This window comes from Bombina bombina, chromosome 1 (genome assembly GCF_027579735.1).
Source record: "Bombina bombina isolate aBomBom1 chromosome 1, aBomBom1.pri, whole genome shotgun sequence".
Lineage (NCBI taxonomy): Eukaryota > Metazoa > Chordata > Amphibia > Anura > Bombinatoridae > Bombina > Bombina bombina.
Genome location: NC_069499.1, coordinates 89,461,529 through 89,483,080, shown reverse-complemented (window position 1 = coordinate 89,483,080; position 21,552 = coordinate 89,461,529). Strand labels below are relative to the sequence as shown.

Sequence of the window (21,552 nt, the reverse complement as noted above, 5' to 3'; positions counted from 1 at the left end):
CAATACGAAACGACCCGGAGAACGAATTAAATTCGTAAACCGAGGCCTCACTGTATATATATATATATATATATATATATATATATATATATACACACACACACACAAAGGTTCAAAAATTCACAAGTCTTTGTTAGAACCTCCAGGTAGACTAATCATCTCTGGGGTAAGCAGTCTCACATGCAAGCTTTCCAAATATGTTGATTAGTTCTTGAAAAAAAAATCTGTGGTTAGGTTGCCCTCCTATATAAAGGGACACTACAGATCTCATATTGAAGCTGGGAAACATTGAAAAGAACCAACGTGAACTACTTATATAAAGATATACACTCACCGGCCACTTTATTAGGTACACCTGTTTAATTGCTTGGTAACACAAATTGCTAATAAGCCAATCACATGCATTTTAGGCATCTAGACGTGGTGAAGACGACTTGCTGAAATTCAAACCGAGCATCAGAATGGGGAAGAAAGTGACTTTAAACGTAGCATGGTTGTTGGTGCCAGACGGGCTGGTCTGAGTATTTCAAAAACTGCTGATCTACTAGGATTTTCACACACAACCATCTCTAGGGTTTACAGAGAATGGTCCGTAAAAGAGAAAATATCCAGTGAACGGCAGTTATGTGAACGAAAATGCCTTGTTGATGTCAGATGAGAATGGGCAGACTGGTTCGAGATGATAGAAAGGCAACAATAACTCAAATAACCACTCATTAAAACGAAGGTATGGAGAATACCATCTCTGAATGCACAACACGTTGAACCTTGAAGCAGATAGGCTACAGCAGCAGAAGACCACACCGGGTGCCACTCCTGTCAGCTAAGAACAGGAAACTGAGGCTACAATTTGCACAGGGTCACCAAAATTGGACAATAGAATATTGGAAAAACGTTGCCTGGTCTGATGAGTCTCGATTTCAGCTATGACATTCAGATGGTAGGGTCAGAATTTGGCATAAACAACATGAACAATGGATCCATCCTGCCTTGTATAAACGGTTCAGGCTGGTGGTGGTGATGTTATGGCGTGGGGGATATTTTCTTGGCACACTATGGGCCCCTTAGTACCAATTGAGCATTGTTTAAATGCCACGGCTTACCTGAGTATTGTTGCTGACCATGTCCATCCCTTTATGACTACAGTGTATCCATCTTCTAAAGGATACTGCCAGCAGGATAATGCACCATGTCACAAAGCTCAAATCATCTCAAACTTGTTTCTTGAACATGGCAATAAATTCACCGTAATCCAATGGCATCCACAGTCACCAGATCTCAATCCAATATAGCCCCTTTGGGATGTGGTGGAATGGGAAATTCGCATCATGGATGTGCAGCCGACAAATCTGCAGCAACTGTGTAATGCCATCATGTCAATATGGACCAAAATGTCTGAGGAATGTTTCCAACATTTGTTGAATCTATGCCACAAAGAATTAAGGCCATTCTGAAGGCAAAAGGGAGTCCAACCCGATACTAGCAAGCTGTACCTAATAAAGTGGCCAGTGAGTGTATATTCGCCACAGACAGAGAAATGTTTCTTATTGGATTAAATCCTTTTTGTCTTACAACATAAGAAAAAAAAAAAATAATAATATTTTCTAGGAACAATACTTTTTGCAAACCAAGGGCACGGCCATGGGCACCAGGTTTGCCCCGAGTTTTCAAAAATGTGTTACTATTGTTGTTTTTGTTTGAGAGATACATCTGTTCATCAAATTCTGGGCTAACCTGGTGTTCTATGGCTGATTTATAGACAACCTTATCTTTATTTGGGAAGGCAAAGAAAGCTATGCCAGACTTTTTGTGGAACAATGACATTGAAGTTTCTTTCCTTTCAAGAATTGAACAAAACAATATTGATTTTTTTTTTAGATGTAGTTATTTACTGTTACTTTGAAGGCAATATAGCTACTAAAACTTTTTTTTTTTTTAAGTAGATACAAATATCTATTTAGACTTCAAGAGCAAACATTATATCCCTTGGAAAACTAATCTACCCCATAATCAGTGAGTTTTTATACTATTTAAGCTTTTTATTAGACATGTTTTGTTTTGGGGCTTTGATTGGAGGTTTTTTTGAGGGCTGGTGATTTGGTCCGTCAATATGAAAATGTATCCTACCTAAACACCAATCCTGAGAGATAGAGTATAGGCCACCTTAACCATAAAGTAAATTGGTGTCATACAGCATCATAGCCAGAAGTAAAAGATTCACTCCAGAGTGTAAGTTAGGGGTACAGCTTATAAAGGCCCAGCATGCCACAACAGCACTTTGCTTTTCTATGTTATATATTTGTTGCTTTGAAGAGTCTGCTGTCGTGCGAGTCTACACTGTTGGGCACCCTCTTTCCTTTTTGGTATTCAATAATTAACTAAAGTAGGGGACACTGCAGAAAGTGTAAGGTGTTGCCATGTTAAAAATTAGGTTCTCTCTGTGAATCCAGTCAGGTGGTTTTCACAGAGAAGTTCTCTAAAGCGCAACTGCAAGGCCGCTTGTCACTATGTGGGCAGTGTTGTTGTTATGCACGTGCACATCATCTCAAGTGCATAGAAAAAGAAAAAGTAAAGATGGAGTGCGTGCAGGCACACACCCTTTACTACTCAGTAGTGACAGCAAACCCCTTGAGGGGCTGTGACCGGAAGTAATGGAGTCTGCACACGACGACTGAGAAAAAAAAAAACATTCATGATTACTGCATAATAAATGTGGTTCTTTATTTTAAAGATTTATCGCTTGCTGCAGTTTCTTATAAAACGCTAGAACACACAGTTTTATGTCCTTTTAAATGCACCTAAAGCAGGGGTACACAACCTAAAATAATTATTTACAATGGCACAAGAAGAGTCAGAGAATCTAAGGTCTAATGTGAGTATTAGACTGACAGATGGGCTGCAGGGACATGGGTTTCATATTTCATGTGGTTTTGAGGCTGACAGAGGGGCTCAAGGCCAAGGGGTCTAAATAGCAATACATTTATGAAGTGGACAGTAAGGTTGCAGGGTCAGAGATCTGAGCTTGAATGTGGGTGTGAGACAGACAGAGAGAGATCTAATGTGGTTAAAGGGCTGAGAGAGGGGTTACAGTGCCAGGATCTGAGTTCTATTACAACCTGCAGCAAGTTTTCTTGAATTCTAACTTTACTGTGTCCTGTATAACCACACTGACTTTTCTCATTGGTTTATTTGCCATAGCTCCTACATATCACTTTGTATAGACTACATGGATTTTAAGGTTACATTATAAGGACAGTAACAGGTAATTTAAAGTCATGTGTAAACTATGGCTATTTAGGCCTATCGGCTATTTAAATAAACATTTTAAACTGCTGGCACTGGCTAGATCTCCTGGCAAAGTCCTGTGAGACGGCAGCAACTTCCTAGGTAGGAAGAACACTGTATAGTTTTAATGTTATATAAAACACCACTTTTGGCCCATGTAGTGCAAGCAAAAAATGAGTCTCGTCAGTGTTTCTAACATAAATCAACAATATGCCCGATGCACCAGTGATCTGCAGTTGCCAATGTTATAAATATATCCAATACATCAAAATTTACAATAAGTGTCCCAGCTAAGCTATTAGCACTGCAAAAAAGGGGAAGTGTGCTGAGCAATCCTCAGACTTTCATCAGTAAGTCTTTGCTATTCTACCTATGTGTGTGTATATTATATACACTGTATATATCTCATCTGTAAGGGGATTTTGCACTATGGAGAGAGAATCACCAAATTATCTCAGCAAATACTAATTTCACTCCAATCTTTAAGAAACTGCATTTATTGAACATTTCCAATGATAAACATGTATTTACAAAAAAATTACTAGGTGTAGGAGAATAGCCAAACAATTTTGAAGATTATTGGTATTAGATGAAATAATGCATAACTACACTGTCTGAAAAAAATGTGCAAAAATTGTACCTTTAGGAGGTACAACAGCTTGTCACTGGGGCAGTACCCTCAAAGGTACACCCTGCTGTACCCTTTAACATGGGTACAAATTGGTACCCTTGTAGATTGTACCTTTCAAAGGCAAATATGTACCTTTGGTGACAAGATTGGACTTCAGTCCTATGGTACCATATTGTACCCTTTAAAAATGGTGCAAATCTGTCCTTTTAAGGGTACTGCCCCAGTTACAAGCCCTTTGTACCTCATGATACCAAAATTGTACTCAACACAGCATATAACAAATGATGTTCCATTAAATGTATTATATAACATTCAAATATGCATTCATTTAATGTGTACTTTTTCAAACAGTATTACAATAGCCACACTGCAGTTTTAAAAAAGTTTGTATACTGTAGCCATATAGCAAATCCAAAGACTGATACAGAACCACCTGAAAGAACCAGGCTAAACAACCAGTTCCAAAAAGAGCTACTCAATGTGTTTGTTTTTTAATTCAATCATTTTGACGTATATCGAAATACAAGGATTCAGACAGTTTATACAGATAAAACAGAAAAAATAACAAAGTTACTCATATTTAAACCTTTTAGGTATCCAGCATAAATGGGAATCCATTTGTATAGTCTTTTAAATAATATCTGATGATAGAGATATATTTGTTCGCAAGTCTTGTACAACACATAACACTAAGATAGGAGAAGAGAGAGGGGGTGGGAGATATAGAGGGAAGAAGGGGTGTGGGTATATTGAAGGGCAAAGACTTTATATTTTAATCTTGATCATTTCAGCTCTTACTTTGTAAGCTATAATGTCAAGCTCTGACTCCACAGAAAGAGAATGTTAAGGAAGTGGTCTGACTTGCTGTAGTAGCTATAGTACATTTCTTCCAGAATCAGCACATGTTTAATTTCATGTATCCATTGTTGGGTGGTGGAAACTTGTGGTTTCTTCCACATGCGTGGAATCAGCCTCTTGGCACTGTTTATCATTATTTGTAGTAGGCCTGTCTTGTATTGGCAGTGAAGGTGTAGGAGTTTGTCAAGTAGAATTGTCTGTGGATCTAGTGTTATCGTTTGATTAAGTGACTAATGAATAGCAGTTTATAGTTTGGCTAGCAGTTTATAGTTAGTCTCAACAATGTTGGCTTGAACTGATGATTTTTTGATTGATTTAAAGCACTGTGTCCAGGAGGAGTCATTAATCTGTGTGTTTAATTCTCTTTCCCAGTGTGATCTGAAGGAGGATAGTTTTTGAGACTCTACTTGTAATAGTAATTTATATATTGACGATATTAGATGTTTAGGAGTGGTAGGCAATAGGCACAGCATCTCAAATGGAGTGCAGGGTCTGCCAAATTGTTTTTTGTGTGGGTAATTGGATAAAAAGTGTCTAATTTGAAAGTAAGAAAACCAGGTATGAAGTGAAGCTCCTATTTCCTCTTTGATTTCTGAAAATGTTTTAATGTGTCCATCTCTTAAGAGGGAGTATATAGGTACAAGGGTAGGTATGTTTTGTGTGCAGGTTGGTTTACTGAGGTTCAGTCCGGGGAATATGTTGTTATTTAATATAGATGTAAGTGGCAAGTAGTGTGTAGAGATTTTATCTGTTGTAGCGACTTTTATCCCAGACTCGTAGTGTTTCTTCTATAAGTGGGTTAGAAGCTTCTATGTGTGGGCGAAGTTTGTTTGGGGTCCATCATAAGTCGCGCATCGAGGTGTTCCACAAGGCTTTGGTTATCTATAGCAACCCAATTTTTAGGACTGAGTGTTTGGTTCCAGGAAACTATGCGTGAAAGGTGCATTGCCGTGTAAAATTTAGAATATTCGGGACTCCCATTCCTCCCTGTTCTTTGGGCAGATATAACGTATGACCTGAGATTCTCGGTTTTGAAAAGGACCATATAAATTTGTTTAGTTTTTTTTTTAAGGCTAGTTATGTATGAGATTGATGGGACAAGGGTTAATGTCTGCATGAGATATAGAATTTTGGGCAGCGTGGTCATCTTTATCGCATTAACTTGTCCAAACCAGGACAAGTGGTTGGTTCGATGCCAGGAGTTGAGTTCCACATCTATCTGGTGTTTTAATTTTTGATAGTTTGTTGTAATCGTTTCTGAAATGGTGGGTTTTATGACTACCCCTAGGTATGTAAAGTAATCTGCGGAGGTAAAGGGGGTTTGTGTATTGATAAATTGTCTATCTCCTGGGGAAATCCGTAGTGACTCAATGTGTTTTATATCACTGTGTACTAGACTCTAAAAACACCCCATTTAATTTAGGGTGACATGCCACATAAAAGATAAATATATAAATAACAACATAATAATAAAATATAACTAACGAAAAGAAGGGGGATTTGGGGGAGGGATACATTGAATTGTCACTCTATGCAAAATATATGCAAATGAGTCTATTTCCCCAGTACACATTTTGGTGATGAACCTGCTACCAATAGATGGAGCTGTGTTACACATGTCAAGAAACTTACAACCAACAGATGGCGCTATCGCGTGTTACACAATGTCCATGTATGTGACTGGGGAACGGTTACAATTTTATTTTATTTTTTAAAAAACTGGTTCTTAAACAGCTCGTTTATTTTATAGAGTTTAAAACGGATTTTTTTTGTAATCTTAGTTAATACATTTGCTTTATGTTTAAGAGTTAACATCTTGATGTTCTAAATATAAACATTAAAATGTTAAGTGCTTGTTTGCTATTTAGAACCAGCAACACAGTAATATTAAATTTTTTTTTTTTTTGCTTCTTGCATATTACCAACAACGATTGAACATGATTATTTTGCTGTACAACATGTATATTGCATTCATTTTGGGTGACTGACAGTTATGTGAATATGAATAATTGAGGTGTACAAATGATATGGACTTGCAGGGTTTGGCAGCCTTGAACCACCCATCCTCCTCAACCTTTTAGTCACACAAGTGATTGTACCTTTTTGGGGGGATTAAATGGTACAGAGCAGACATGGATCCTTTGACAGTTGGTACATATTAGTTCATTAAGGTGTAATTTTGATCCATTGAGGGTACAACCACAGCAGTTGTACCCTAAATGTTCACAAACAGACCCCAACCGTACCCTTTTTTCTGACAGTGTACCATTCCGGTGATTGCAGAACAGAGGAACAAGATATATTGCATGCAGCATTGTGTGTCTTTATTCAGGGCTGATATGCCCCTCTACTCTAATTTTGTAAGGGGAGATTGCAATGGACTGGAAGAACTACATTAATGTTAATGCACTACTCCCACGCCCCTTTAAAACTTCTCATTCAGGATATTGTGACCACTACATGGCAGTATTACTGCTTAAAGTGACACTGAACCCAATTTCTTTTTCTTTTGTGATTCAGATAAAGCATGCAATTTTAAGCAACTTTCTAATTTACTCCTATTATCAAATTTTCTTCATTATCTTGCTATATTTATTTAAAAAAGAAGGCATCTAAGCTAAGGAAGCCAGCCAATGTTTATTTCAGTACCCCGGACAGCACTTATGTATTGGTGGGTGAATTGATCCACCAATCAGCAAGAACAACCCAGGTTGTTCACCAAAAATGGTCCGGCATCTAAACCTACATTCTTGCTTTTCAAATAAAGATACCAAAAGAATGAAGAAAATTTGATAATAGGAGTAAATTAGAAAGTTGCTTAAAATTGCATGCTCTATCTTAATCATAAAAAAAAATTAGGTTCAGTGTCCTTTTAAACATTAATCAATATAAAGTACAACTTTTCTTAGAGATGGTATACATACCTTAGAATAGTGTTTCTCAACCGCGGTCCTCAAGTACCCTCAACAGGCCAGGTTTTTATTATAGCTGAACCGGTGCACAGATGAAGTAATCAGCTGATCAGTAACCATGGTTACTAACCTGCTCTCACCTATCAGTTAGCTGATTTCTTCACCTGTGCATTGATTCAGCTATAATGAAAACCTGGCATGTTGGGGTTACTTGAGGGCCGCGCTTGAGAAACACTGACCTTAGAACACTTTAACTATCAAACAACTCTAAAGGAAATAAAATAACAGCACAAACTGGTGATCCCATGCTCTTATTTAACCCTTGCAACTCATTACTTAAAGGGACATTCTAGCCAAAAACTTTCTTTGATGCTTTAGAAAGGGCATGCTATTTTAAACAGTTTTCTAATATACTTCTGTTATCAAGTTTGCTTCATTCTCGTGATATACTTGGTTGAAAAGCATATCTAGATATGCTCAGTATCTGCTGATTGGTGGCTGTACATATATGCCTCTTGTTATTGGCTCACCCATGTGCATTGCTATTTCTTCAACAAGGGATATCTAAAGAATGAAGCAAATTAGATAATAGAAGTAAATTGGAATGTTATTTAAAATTGTATTCTCTATCTGAATCATGAAAGAAATATTTTGGGTTTCATGTCCCTTTAAGTATTTTATACACACACACAAATAAATGGCAAAAGGTTAATGCCCAATTTCCCAATCAGATAATTTAATAAAACAATATATTTTTGGGTGTAAAAATGTACTTTTGTTATTCTCATGCATTTTAATGTCTAGATTTCGAATGTAAACTCTAACATTTAGATACGTTTTGTTGGCAATGCACACACACAGCCTAACTTAAAGGGATATGAAACCCCAAAATGTTCTCTTGTGATTCAGACAGTTTATGTAATCCAAAGTGAAATGAACCCTCGAAAAGTCAAATAAATGTTGACACTGTTTGTCCTAAATTCCTGAGAGTGCATCATTTTTGCTGAAGTGTGTATATATATATATATAATTTTTTGTGTTTATTTTGTTTTACTGATTTACAGGTATATCCTCCCAAAATCCCATCTATAAGATAAAGTAACACCCCTTACAGTAGTAACCACACTGGGCCTATGAATAATTCCCAAACACTGGGTACTTGGTTCTCATAATATTTTTAATTACACATTCCAGTTACATACAAGCAAGCCATATAATATCAGGCCAAACAGCAATTAACAAGGCGGGGGCAGTATCTTTAAACCCATTGATGTCTGTTAGTACATCTTTAGCGAGTCAGGTGATGCAGGCTTGTGAAAACACTTGTTAGTGTGGGATAATGCGTAGGCAAGAAAGGGATGTTTAAAGGCATCAAACAGAAAAAGTTGTTATGTTTACAAGAGGACTTAAACATTATTTTGAACTATCCTTTTTATTACTTCATTCATGAACATTTTTTTAGAAGTTTGTAAATTTGTAGTAGCATCATATGAACATATTAATCTGTGCCACAAATCAAACATTAGTATAGAACACTGTTATGTATTCATTATTTATAATTCATGTCTAGAGTGTTTCACTGCCATAACAAAAAAAGAACTGGATTTCTCATTGGCAGTACTTGGAATGAAAGAAAGAGCATTAGAACAACATACATTCTATGCAATGTGGTATCATTGGAAATCTCATGTATATATTTTAACTTTGAGAAATCATAGCAATGTATAAATATTTGGAGCGTTATTGAACCTTTTGTGGAAGAGGGATTAACCCATAGCTGCTAGAAAGGGTTGCAACTAGTAATTATTTACATCAAATGGACAAAAGATGAACAGCTGAGTGAACAGGAGGAGGTAATAGGTTAACATTTCTAAACTTAATAGGTGCTGGTGTTATTTCACTAGAGTGAAGGGTCATTACATGAGGCTGTTACTGAATAAATTAGAAACAACTATCTAAAAAGTAAATAAATAATAATAATAATATGGTATTCACATTGCCATCCCAAAGCCCATGCAAATGGGTAAGACTTTTACCTTGCAGGTTCTGGACCCTGATGTCACTGATCTGTCCTATGAGTTCCTCTCGCTGGAACCAGTCCCACTCGTGTCCAGCCATGAGTGGAGGGTGAGATCGAGGGAGTGGGAGGAATGGAAGAAAATAACAGATCTTGAAATACAAATCCAAACGATCGCCTAGATAAGTTAACCGAGGAAGTGAAGAAAGCCGAACAGACGAGCAGCAGCTCCTCCTCCTGATCAGGGGGACAGGTCCAGGAGGAGGGGAGTGTACGTGTGCTGCAGACCCATGTGTACTGGGAGGGAAGGCGGCTACTGCTGAGCGGTGACCGTGGGAATTTCCTCCAGGTTACACACTGCGAGGGCTGGTGACGCAGCCACAGGTTTTACAACTGGGTGTCCCCTACCTGCTGTGATAGAGCAATACTGATCTTACCCAGGCTTGCTCCTTCATACCCGGCTGTCTTTTACCATCTTATTCCCACTTGTTTCCCACATCCCCTCACTCAGTCAGACCTGCCCCAGTTACTCTTCCTACACTTGCCCCGTTACCTTTTACTTTCTGTGTTACACAGCTCTTCTTCCCCTACGCCCCTGCCCAGTTCCTTAGTATCTAATCCAGCCCTGCCCACCTGCTAGTGCTACCCGTCCTGCTCTGTTGTTTACAGGCTCCTATCCTTGCTGCACAGAGTTTCTATTGATATTTTATTGAGACCTACCCCCTGCTACTTAATTCAGTCTTACCCCCTTTTTACCCTGCTCATGCCCTTTCCATCTTACCTACTGCAACCATTATCAGTCTCTATACAATCCAGACTGGCCCTTTTACATAATACCTAGATATGCATCTTACTACACAAATTCCAATTAAATTCATATACAGGTTTGGCCCCTGCTAACCGTATGTCACAGTATTCTCCTGTTACCCTAAGTAATTGTCACCTCTCAACCATACTTTGTTTGCCAGAATTACCTTCCATTATTGGCAAAATGTTTTGCAGTCCTGTAACAGCACATTAGCATTTGTTTATAAAGATGCACCACTAAGATGAGGCTTATGGCAGAATTGCCTAATATTTTGGGGCACAGCTATCCTAAAGGTTAGGAGATATCTCTATGAACCTGGTGTCTTACTGGTTGTATCTACTTGGGACCAGCAGTTCTCTGTGGCTCCCAGTCAGTACTTTATGTGTTTAACTTATTTGCTTGGGTTAAACACATAGCACTGCAGGGTTGCTAGTACTAAACTGACATGTTCTAACAAATTAGAGCATATATTTTTTGCACTAGAATCCCCTTTTAAATTTGACAAAAGTCTAAGTGATTTTGAAACAATTTATAATACCTGGTAGTAGCAAGCCATTGCTGAGCCAATTCACACCCGGGTGAAGAAGCCATTTTTATTCTTTTTTTTGCATTTACACAATAATAGCAGTGCTTTGTCTGTGAGTTACCTTCAAAAATCATGTGTGACACTTTTTGGAAAAAATGCAGAAATAACCAAATATTTCAAACACTCAATTTAGAATTGCTTTCATTTAAAAAAAATACTAATTGCAAGGTAAAGGATACATTTATTTTTTAGTGAATAGGAATAACATATCTAAGAATAATATATTAGATCATTTTAAATTAATCAAAATTCTGACTCCTTTTGAGCCAGTATTCACCTAATAAACCAATCTATTAGGTAAGTCATGGTTATTTTTATGGCAATTACCTACCAATGGCAGAGTATGATGTTAAATAATCTAAATTCTTGACAACATGCAATCTGGCTTTCATCTCCCATATCTTCTCACAGACTGCAGTTACTAAGATAGGAAATTACCTACTTACAGCTACAGCTAGATCTAAAGACTATTTCTACTTGTAATCCTGAGTAACCCAAAAGAGAAGTTCCCTGGAAAAACATTGATACTAGAAGTGCAGTGGAATTGTCAGCATAGAAATCACCAGTGAGTGTAGTGGTTTCAGAGGAGAGAAAGTAGGGTTGCCAGGTAGCAACGTGTGGGTGAGCCAGGGAACCGTAACTAACAGCAACATACAGAGAGGTAAGATAATGAGGGAATTAATAGCTATTATTAGTTGAAAGGTAAAGCAGGAATAGAATATGATGCCAGGTAGGGAATGTGGCTGAATATAAGAAAGTTAAGTGTAAAACAATTGATGTTCATGTGTGGTAGAGGCCCTTCTCACAAGTAAGAGAGTTTAATTTCCATTTTAGTGATGGGGGGGAGTAATGATCACATGATGATTGTATGTAGCGCTATGCTCCTCCCCTGTCTGTGCGGGGTAACTAAGGTAACCAAAGCAGCTATGAAACTGTTCTGTTACAGTGATTAGCTGCAGAGCAGTCATCTTTCCAGTCAAGAACATGTAAATATTTACCAGCAATAGAGTTTAATTTACTCCTGAATGCGGAAGAAGCCAGCCACTCGTGGCATTCGGCTCTTTTCGGAGCCGGATTTATTTTTGTTAAAGTGCAACACATTAAGATATGGATTTCGTAGTGGGAGAGGGAGAAGCTTCTGGGTGGCGACTATGTTGGCTTTTCCTTCAATAGACTGCAAAGGCGAGTAGCTATATCTGCTGCATATCGCTTGCTGGAGTACCCATCTTTCCTTATGTACTAGAATAACTAATACAGCTGACTTTCCTGAACAGATTGATCTAATTTTTAAGAGAAAATCATGCCCTTAAGGACTGGAACAGTGAGCTTTGCAGTGGCAGCCCCCGGTTCTCCGGGTAAGAGCCAAAGTGAACTGCATAGATGGCATACAGAGCTTTATTACAGATACTAGTCAAGATATAGAAGTAGACAAATCCCTTTGTTAAAGGGACACTCAAGTCAAAATTAAACTTTTATTATTTAGATAGAGCATGCAATTTTAAACAACTTTTCAATTTACTTCCATTAGCAAAATGTGCACCGTCTTTTTTTTTTTCTTAAATATATTTTTATTTACCAATTCACAATACAAGTCAACAAAAACATATGATCTCATTTAATAATATATGACATCACAGAAATGGTTAATCTTACATTGTTAATTTCAGTACAATGTTTTACATATGGAAAGCTCCAATTCTCACAGAATCCTAAAACATAAATTTTACTTATTCATAGTGCTTTCAAGTTACCTTTACAACAAAATGTATATATACCCTATGTATATGAATTGGTTCTTTTAATCGTATAAATATAAACATGAAGAAATGACCGCTGGACAAAAACAAAAAAAAAGGGGAAAATATTGATTTCTCCCTCCTCCTCACCCCCCCCCCCCCTCCCGCCACTGCCCCTCGTCTCATCTATATGTCCGGGAATTCTGTATCAGCTATGGCTAATTCGAGGTACATGGTACCCCTAAAGGGTGCAATAAATTGTTTTTGTATCTTTATGGAATAGCTTAGAATAATGCTCTTCCATTTGTAAAAGAACCGCTTGATTTGGGTTTCTGAATTGATGGAGGTGTCCATTTGTTCCATAATTATCTGTTTTTTAAGTTTTTGTGAAAATTCTGTCAGATTAGGGGCTTTATTATTATTATCGGTTATTTGTAGAGCGCCAACAGATTCCGCAGCTCTATAAACAAAGGGGGAGTACAACAAAACAATTATAGGGATCAGATGGGTAGAGGGCCCTGCCAAGAGTTGCACTGTTGTAGTCAGCTCTTGAGAAGGTGATCTACAAACAGCTGAACTCTAAGGCTTACATGCTAAGGGGGTTTAGGGGATAGCAATGGAGGAGTGGAATTGGTATAAAGTAAGGTTAGCATAGGTTCTATGCATCCCTGAACAGTAGAGTCTTTAGGGATCGCTTGAAGCTTTCAAAACTAGGGGAGAGTCTTGTGGAGCGAGGCAGAAAGTTCCACAAGATGGGAGCCAGTCTGGAGAAGTCCTGCAAACGGGAGTGCGATGAGGTAACCAGAGAGGAGGAGGGTAGGAGGTCATGAGCAGAGCGAAGGGGACACGAGGGAGAGTATCTGGAGACAAGGTCTGAGATATAGGGGGAGCAGAGCAGTTGAGGGCTTTGTATGTCAGAGTGAGAATTTTGTGTTTGATCCTAGAGGCAAGAGGAAGCCAGTGAAGGGATTAGCAGAGAGGTGCATCAGATGAAGAGCGACATGTAAGGAAGATGAGTCTGGCAGAGGCATTCATTATGGATTGTAAAGGAGCTAGGCGGAAGGTGGGGAGACCAGAGAGGACAGAGTTGCAGTAATCGAGGCGGGAAAGAATGAGAGAGTGGATAAAAATCTTAGTTGTGTCTTGTGTAAGGAAGTATCTAATTTTAGAGATGTTTTTAAGGTGGAAGCGGCAGGCTTCAGCCAAGGGCTGAATGTGAGGAGTGAAAGAAAGATCTGAGTCAAATGTGACCCCGAGACATCAGGCATGCGGGGTAGGAGTAATGATGGAGTTGTCGACAGTTATAGAGAGACTGGGGGTGGAGATTTTGGAAGAAGGGGGGGGGGGAAATTAGGAGCTTAGTTTTGGAGAGATTTAGCTTGAGGTAGTGAGAGGACATCTAGGAAGAGATATGAGAAAGACAGTTAGTGACACGGGTTAGCAAGGAAGGAGATAGGTCTGGTGCAGAGAAGTAGATATGGGTGTCGTCGGCATACAAATGATATTGGAAACTATGGGACTTTATTAGGGAACCTAGTGATGACGTGTAGATTGAGAAGAGAAGGGGACAGGGCCTTGCGGTACTCCGACAGAAAGTGGTGACGGGGCAGAGGAGGCTCCAGAGAAGGCTACACTAAAAGGTACGGTTTCACAGGTAGGAAGAGAGCCACAAAAGGGCTGTGTCACAGATGCCGAAGGAGGGTTTGGAGCAAAAGAGGGTGGTCAACAGTGTCAAAGGCTGCGGACAGATCAAGGAGGATAAGCAGAGAGAAGTGGCCTTTTGATTTTGCTGTAAGTAGCTCATTGGTAACCTTAACAATAGCTGTCTCTGTGGAGTGATGGGGACAAAATCCAGATTGCAGTGGGTCAAGAAGGGAGTTTAACGTAAGGAAATGGGATAGGCGTGCATATACTAGTTTTTCTAGAAGCTTTGAGGCAAGAGGGAGGAGGGAAATATGGCGGTAGTTGGACGGGGAGGTAGGATCAAGGGAAGGTTTTTTGAGGATAGGTGTGACCAGTGCATGTTTCAGCGATGAGGGAAATATACCGGTGCTGAGGGAGAGGTTGAAAATGTGTGTTAGTATAGGGGTAAGGGTAGCAGAGAGGGAGGGGAGTAGCTGTGAGGGGATAGGGTCAAGGGTACAGGTAGTGAGGTGAGAGCGCAGTATAAATGCTGAAGCTTCTTCCTCAGTAACAGGGGAGAATGAGCTAAGTTTAAGGTTATGTGGGTTGTGGTTGAGTGAGAGCATTTGAGGGGGGGAGAGAATGGAATTATGTTGAGAACTGATTTCATTTCTGATGGAGTTGATTTTGTTATTGAAATGGCTGGCAAAGTCTTGAGCTGACAGAGAAGTTGTAGTAGGAGGTGGGGGAGGGCGGAGAAGAGTATTGAAAGTGGAGAACAGACGTTTTGGGTTTGAAGAAAGATTAGAGATAAGAGTAGATAAGTTGTGTTGCTTATGGAGATTAAGGGCAGAATAGTAGGAGTTCAAGATGAATTTGTAATGAAGAAAATCAGCTGAACTCAGCAGTACGGGAACATCTGCGTAGGTACCGTGTCAAAGGAGTATGCCAGGGTTGAAAATGAGTGTGTGATTTCCGAGCTATGGTAAGAGGTGTGAGATTGTCAAGGACGGACATAAGGGTGGAATTATAGTGGCAGATTGTTCAGGGCAGGAAAAGAAGGAGAAGGATGAGAGGAGAGGTTTGAGGGAATTAGCAAGCTGTTGCTGATCTAATGACATAATGCTTCTGTGAAGTTTGGTGTGAGGAGTAGAAGGAGGGAGAGTTGTAGGGAGGGATGATATGTTGCAAGTAAGGAGATGATGGTCAGAAAGAGGAAAGGGGGAGTTTGAAGTTTGAGAGAGTGCATCGATATCTAAAGATCAGGTAAAGAGAGTGACCGTTTTTGTGAGTGGGAGAATCAGTCCATTGTGACAAAGAGGAAGTGAGTTGCAGAAGTTGTTTTGCAGATGAGGCAGTGGGATTGTCAAGAGGGATGTTGAAGTCGTCAAGAATGAGGGCAGGGGTGTCTGAGGAAAGGAAATAAGGTAGCCAGGCAGCCAAGTGATCTAGAAATTGAGTTGAGGAGCCAGGGGGTCGGTATATGACTGCAACACGTACAGAAAGAGGGGAGAATAAGCGAATCATGTGAGTTTTGAATGAGGGAAATGTGAGGGAAGAGATGGGATGTATTTGTTGAAAGGTGCGAGAGGAACAAGAGGAAAGTAAAATACCTACACCACCTCCTTGTCTATTACCAGACCTAGGAGTGTGGCTGTAGTGGAGACCCCCATGTGACAGAGCAGCAGTGGATGCTGTGTCTAGGGGAGAGAGCCAGGTTTCTGTTAGGGCCAGAAGGTTGAGTGAGCGGGAGATGTAGAGGTCATGGTATAGAAGTGAGCTTGTTGCAAACAGAGTGAGAGTTCCAGAGTGCGCAAGTGAAAGGGGTAGTGGCTTTTGATGCAAGAAGAATGTGAGTAAGGTTTGCAGAGTTTTGTTTTCTGAGTCTATGGGACGGTACACATGGTTGGGGACCAGGATTAGGGGAGATGTCACCAGCAGTAAGTAAAAGCAAGAGGGAGAGTGACATGAGATGAGATACGGATTTGCAGTAGTGAGACTGCTTTTGAGACGAGCTGCAGGGGGAGAGAGAGTGTTTAGGAATAGGTAAAGTTCATGAGTACAAAAATAAGGTGAGTTTAAGAGAGATGGACTAATGAACAGTGCAGGTGGAGAGGGAGAAGGAGTAATTGAATAATGTAGTTTGTTATAGAGACACGAGGTAGCAAACATGATTATGAATATACTGAGCATTTTTACAAAAGAAGGAACCAGTTAAGCCCATAAGACACAGAATTACAGTAGCAATTGCATAAGAAAGCAAAAAGGTATATGAAACATAATTTTACAAAAGTACTTGCCTTGTGTCTTATTTGATTTCCAGTATTTCAAAATCAATAGTCTACCTACCATAATTATGGCATTAACTTGACGAATATTTCGAAAATGAGTTTCTTTTTGACTGTCTATTAAAAAACCCCCACAGTTCTCTATTATTTTAAGTTGATTACAATTTACTTTGTTTACCCAATAATTTATTTTAAACCAGAATTTCTTAATTTTAGGGCAGCTCCAGAAACAGTGACGTATATCTGCCTCTACTGCTTTACATTTATGACAATGTGAACCCACATCATTCCAGCGAGCTTTAATTTTAGGGGTAATATAAATTCTATTTATCAGTTTGGAATGCGATTCTCTCCATGAAGATGAGAGAATTGCAGAGTCTACTAAGTTAAAGCTTTTCTGCACAGTCTCTGTTGTGACTTGCCAGGCCTGAGCAATCTTATGCACTTTTTGTTGACCAAGAAAGCACAAAATTGTTTTATAAAATGAGAGAGAGTATTTGCCTACTCTAAAGAGATTTAATACTGGTTTCAAGATGCCCCATGTGTCCTCTTCAGGACCGTCAAAAACAAGTGTCTGAATATAATGCCAAACCTGTAGAAATACATAAAATTATCTATCAGCCCAAATTCTTGTTTCAGGTCTGAAAATGACTTCTCCCTATATTTTGCTCTCTGAGTTGCCATATATACCTTAACCCTTTTGTCGCCCATTATCTGAAGATTTTAGAATTTAATGCCGGAATAAAATTAGGGTTACCCAAAATAGTCAGATATTTGGAAAAACTAAAATTAACGTTTAACATTTTCAATATTTTTTGCCAGGCAACAATCACATTGTAGATGACCGGTATTTGCCTAATTTTAGGTTGGCATTTTCTGGGGGCACTATGAATAAGAGCCGTAAGAGAATATGGCTGGACCAGGTTTTCTTCCAACGCTTGTACTGCATAATAGTCAACTCCGGTTAGCCAGTCTAATGCTATCTTTGAAATATATATTAAGTTATATACTTCTATGTCTGGTAAAGCCAGACCACCCTCGGTCCTATATAATGATAATGTTTTGAAAGCAATAGATCTTATTATCCCCCCACAAAAATTGGAGACATCCCTGTTTAAATACAGTTAAATCTTGACGTTTTATCATAATTGTTATATTCTGCATTAAGTAAAAAAGTTTGGGGAATATTATCATCTTTATCAGATTTACTTTACCTGTTAAAGTTAGTTTAAATTTAGCCCAATTTTTAAGATCATTAGTTATTTTAGCAACGCTTGGGGAGTAATTAAGCCTATAGCAATCATTACTATCTTTGGATAGTTTGATGCCCAAATACGTGAATGCCTATTTAGCTTCTTTAAACTGGGAGCATAAATGGGCATTATTTTGTTTCCTTAGTCAGAACATTTCTGTTTTCGCTGTGTTGACTTTACACCCCGAGAAGGCACTAAATTCCTGCAATATTTGTATTAGTCTAGCAATATTTTCCCTTGTATTAGACATTAGTACTAATAAATCATCTGCATATAATAGGGTCGTAACCTGTCTTGTACCAACTTTAATTCCTTCAAGCTCTTTACTTAAACAAATAGCTAATGGTTCCAGCGCCATGACAAATAGGGGGATAAAGGACAGCCCTGTCTTGATCCTCTATGCAGTTGAAAACTAACTGAAGGCCTATCATTAATAATAATAGCAGCATTAGGTTGCTTATAAATTCTATGGATAAAGTTTGAAAAGGACCTTCGACTCCAAACCTAGAGAGCACTGAGAACAGATGATCCTAGGTAATGGAGTCGAAGGCCTTCTCCACATCTATTGCTGCGTCAGCCATTTTGGATTGATTTATTTTCTGCCCCATAAGTAATAACTTCTTGCTGAGAAATAGGTTTTAATAACTCTTTATTTCTATCTTTGGGATCTGTATGCTTTTCCAAAAATTCTCTTGTGCATGTGGGCTTATTTTATTATTTGAGTATAAATTCTGGAAATGTTGCAGAATATGCTCTTCAATTTCTTTGATATTGGTAATTCTGCCCTGCTGGGTTTTGAGGGATTCTATCGGAGGTTTCTTTTGTTTGATTTTTATTATATTATCTAAAAATTGTCCCGGCTTACCCCATACCTATAGAAAAAAACCTGGTCCTAAGTTCTTCTCATGCCATTTTTTGTGATATAAATGCCTCTTTTTCCCTTTTTTTTCCCTTGATAAATGTCCCACTTTTTTTTGACCGGGTCATTAATATAAGCAATGTAAGCGTTTTGCAATTGGTTTGCCAGTTGTGTATCTCTGGCAGTCATTTTACGCCTTGATAGGCCTAGATCTTAAAGGTTTCCCACAGAATTTCGGTTCGTATTTCCGAGTTGTAATTTATATTGGTAAAATTCCTTCCATTTTAGCTTTAGCCATGCTTTAAACTGCACATTAGAGACAAGATACTTCGGGGGAAAAACCTATTGCCTGTTACCTGATTGATTACTCCGGATTTTAATATTTAAAGTAATAATGGCATGATCTGAAATGATGATTTCTTTTTTTATTTTACAGGCAACTTTGTATTTATTTTAACTAGGTACAATAGATATTAAATAGTTAATAACTACAAATAATAATTACAAAATTACCAGTAAAATAAATCCTAACCTAAGTTACAATTACACCTAACACTACACTATCAATAAATAAATTAAATTAATTAACTACAATTAGCTAAAATAAAATACTATTAAATTAAATAAACTATAGTACAAAAAAAACACTAAATGACAGAAATAAAAAAAATATTACAAGAAGTTTAAACTAATTACACCTAATCTAAGCCCCCTAATAAAATAAAAAAGCCCCCCAAAATAATAAAATGCCCTGCCCTATACTAAATTACAAATAGCCCTTAAAAGTAATCAGCTCTTTTACCTGTAAAAAAAAAAGACAATACCCCCCCAACATTACAACCCACCACCCACACACCCCTACTCTAAAACCCACCCAATCCCCCCTTAATAAAACCTAACACTACCCCATTGAAGATCACCCTACCTTGAGCCGTCTTCACCCAGCCGGGCACCAGTGGTCATCCGATCCGGGCAGAAGTCTTCATCCGATGGGGTAGAAGAGGACATCCGGACCGGCAGAAGGCTTCATCCTATCCAGGCAGAAGAGGACATCCGTACCGGCAGACATCTTCATCCAAGCGGCATCTTCTATCTTCATCCATCCGACTAGGAGCGGCTCCATCTTGAAGACCTCCGGCGCGGAGCATCCTTCCTGGCCGATGGACTAATGACGAATGACGGTTCCTTTAAATGACGTCATCCAAGATGGCGTCCCTCGAATTCCGATTGGCTGATAGGATTCTATCAGCCAATCGGAATTAAGGTAGGAAAAATCTGATTGGTTGATTTAATCAGCCAATCGGATTGAAGTTCAATACGATTGGCTGATTGGATCAGCCAATACAGGGAGCGCAGAATTATTAGGCAAGTTGTATTTTTGAGGATTAATTTTATTATTGAACAACAACCATGTTCTCAGTGAACCCAAAAAACTCATTAATATCAAAGCTGAATAGTTTTGGAAGTAGTTTTTAGTTTGTTTTTAGTTATAGCTATTTTAGGGGGATATCTGTGTGTGCAGGTGACTATTACTGTGCATAATTATTAGGCAACTTAACAAAAAACAAATATATACCCATTTCAATTATTTATTTTTACCAGTGAAACCAATATAACATCTCAACATTCACAAATATACATTTCTGACATACAAAAACAAATCAGTGACCAATATAGCCACCTTTCTTTGCAAGGACACTCAAAAGCCTGCCATCCATGGATTCTGTCAGTGTTTTGATCAGTTCACCATCAACATTGCGTGCAGCAGCAACCACAGCCTCCCAGACACTGTTCAGAGAGGTGTACCGTTTTCCCTCCTTGTAAATCTCACATTTGATGATGGACCACAGGTTCTCAATGGGGTTCAGATCAGGTGAACAAGGAGGCCATGTCATTAGATTTTCTTCTTTTATACCCTTTCTTGCCAGCCATGCTGTGGAGTACTTGGACGCGTTTTTCTTGAAGGATGCAGACTTCTTCCTGTACCACTGCTTGGAGAAGGTGTCTTCCAGAAACTGGCAGTAGGACTGGGAGTTGAGCTTGACTCCATCCTCAACCCGAAAAGGCCCCACAAGCTCATCTTTGATGATACCAGCCCAAACCAGTACTCCACCTCCACCTTGCTGGCGTCTGAGTCGGACTGGAGCTCTCTGCCCTTTACCAATCCAGCCACGGGCCCATCCATCTGGCCCATCAAGACTCACTCTCATTTCATCAGTCCATAAAACCTTAGAAAAATCAGTCTTGAGATATTTCTTGGCCCAGTCTTGACGTTTCAGCTTGTGTGTCTTGTTCAGTGGTGGTCGTCTTTCAGCCTTTCTTACCTTGGCCATGTCTCTGAGTATTGCACACCTTGTGCTTTTGGGCACTCCAGTGATGTTGCAGCTCTGAAATATGGCCAAACTGGTGGCAAGTGGCATCTTGGCAGCTGCACGCTTGACTTTTCTCAGTTCATGGGCAGTTATTTTGCGCCTTGGTTTTTCCACACGCTTCTTGCGACCCTGTTGACTATTTTGAATGAAACGCTTGATTGTTCGATGATCACGCTTTAGAAGCTTTGCAATTTTAAGAGTGCTGCATCCCTCTGCAAGATATCTCACTATTTTTTACTTTTCTGAGCCTGTCAAGTCCTTCTTTTGACCCATTTTGCCAAAGGAAAGGAAGTTGCCTAATAATTATGCACACCTGATATAGGG

At 38.9% G+C, this 21,552-nt stretch overlaps 1 protein-coding gene across 1 annotated transcript in view; it reads right to left on the bottom strand.

The window, feature by feature from the left end:
- Window positions 1-9,962, bottom strand: part of CLMN (calmin) — a 427,590-nt gene extending 417,628 nt beyond the window's left edge. Inside the window, exon 1 of the mRNA XM_053697501.1 lies at window positions 9,723-9,962. Within this exon, the coding sequence (XP_053553476.1) occupies window positions 9,723-9,804 (82 nt within the window). The 5' untranslated portion in view covers window positions 9,805-9,962. The remainder of the gene's footprint in view (window positions 1-9,722) is intronic.
- Window positions 9,963-21,552: the final 11,590 nt, after the last annotated feature.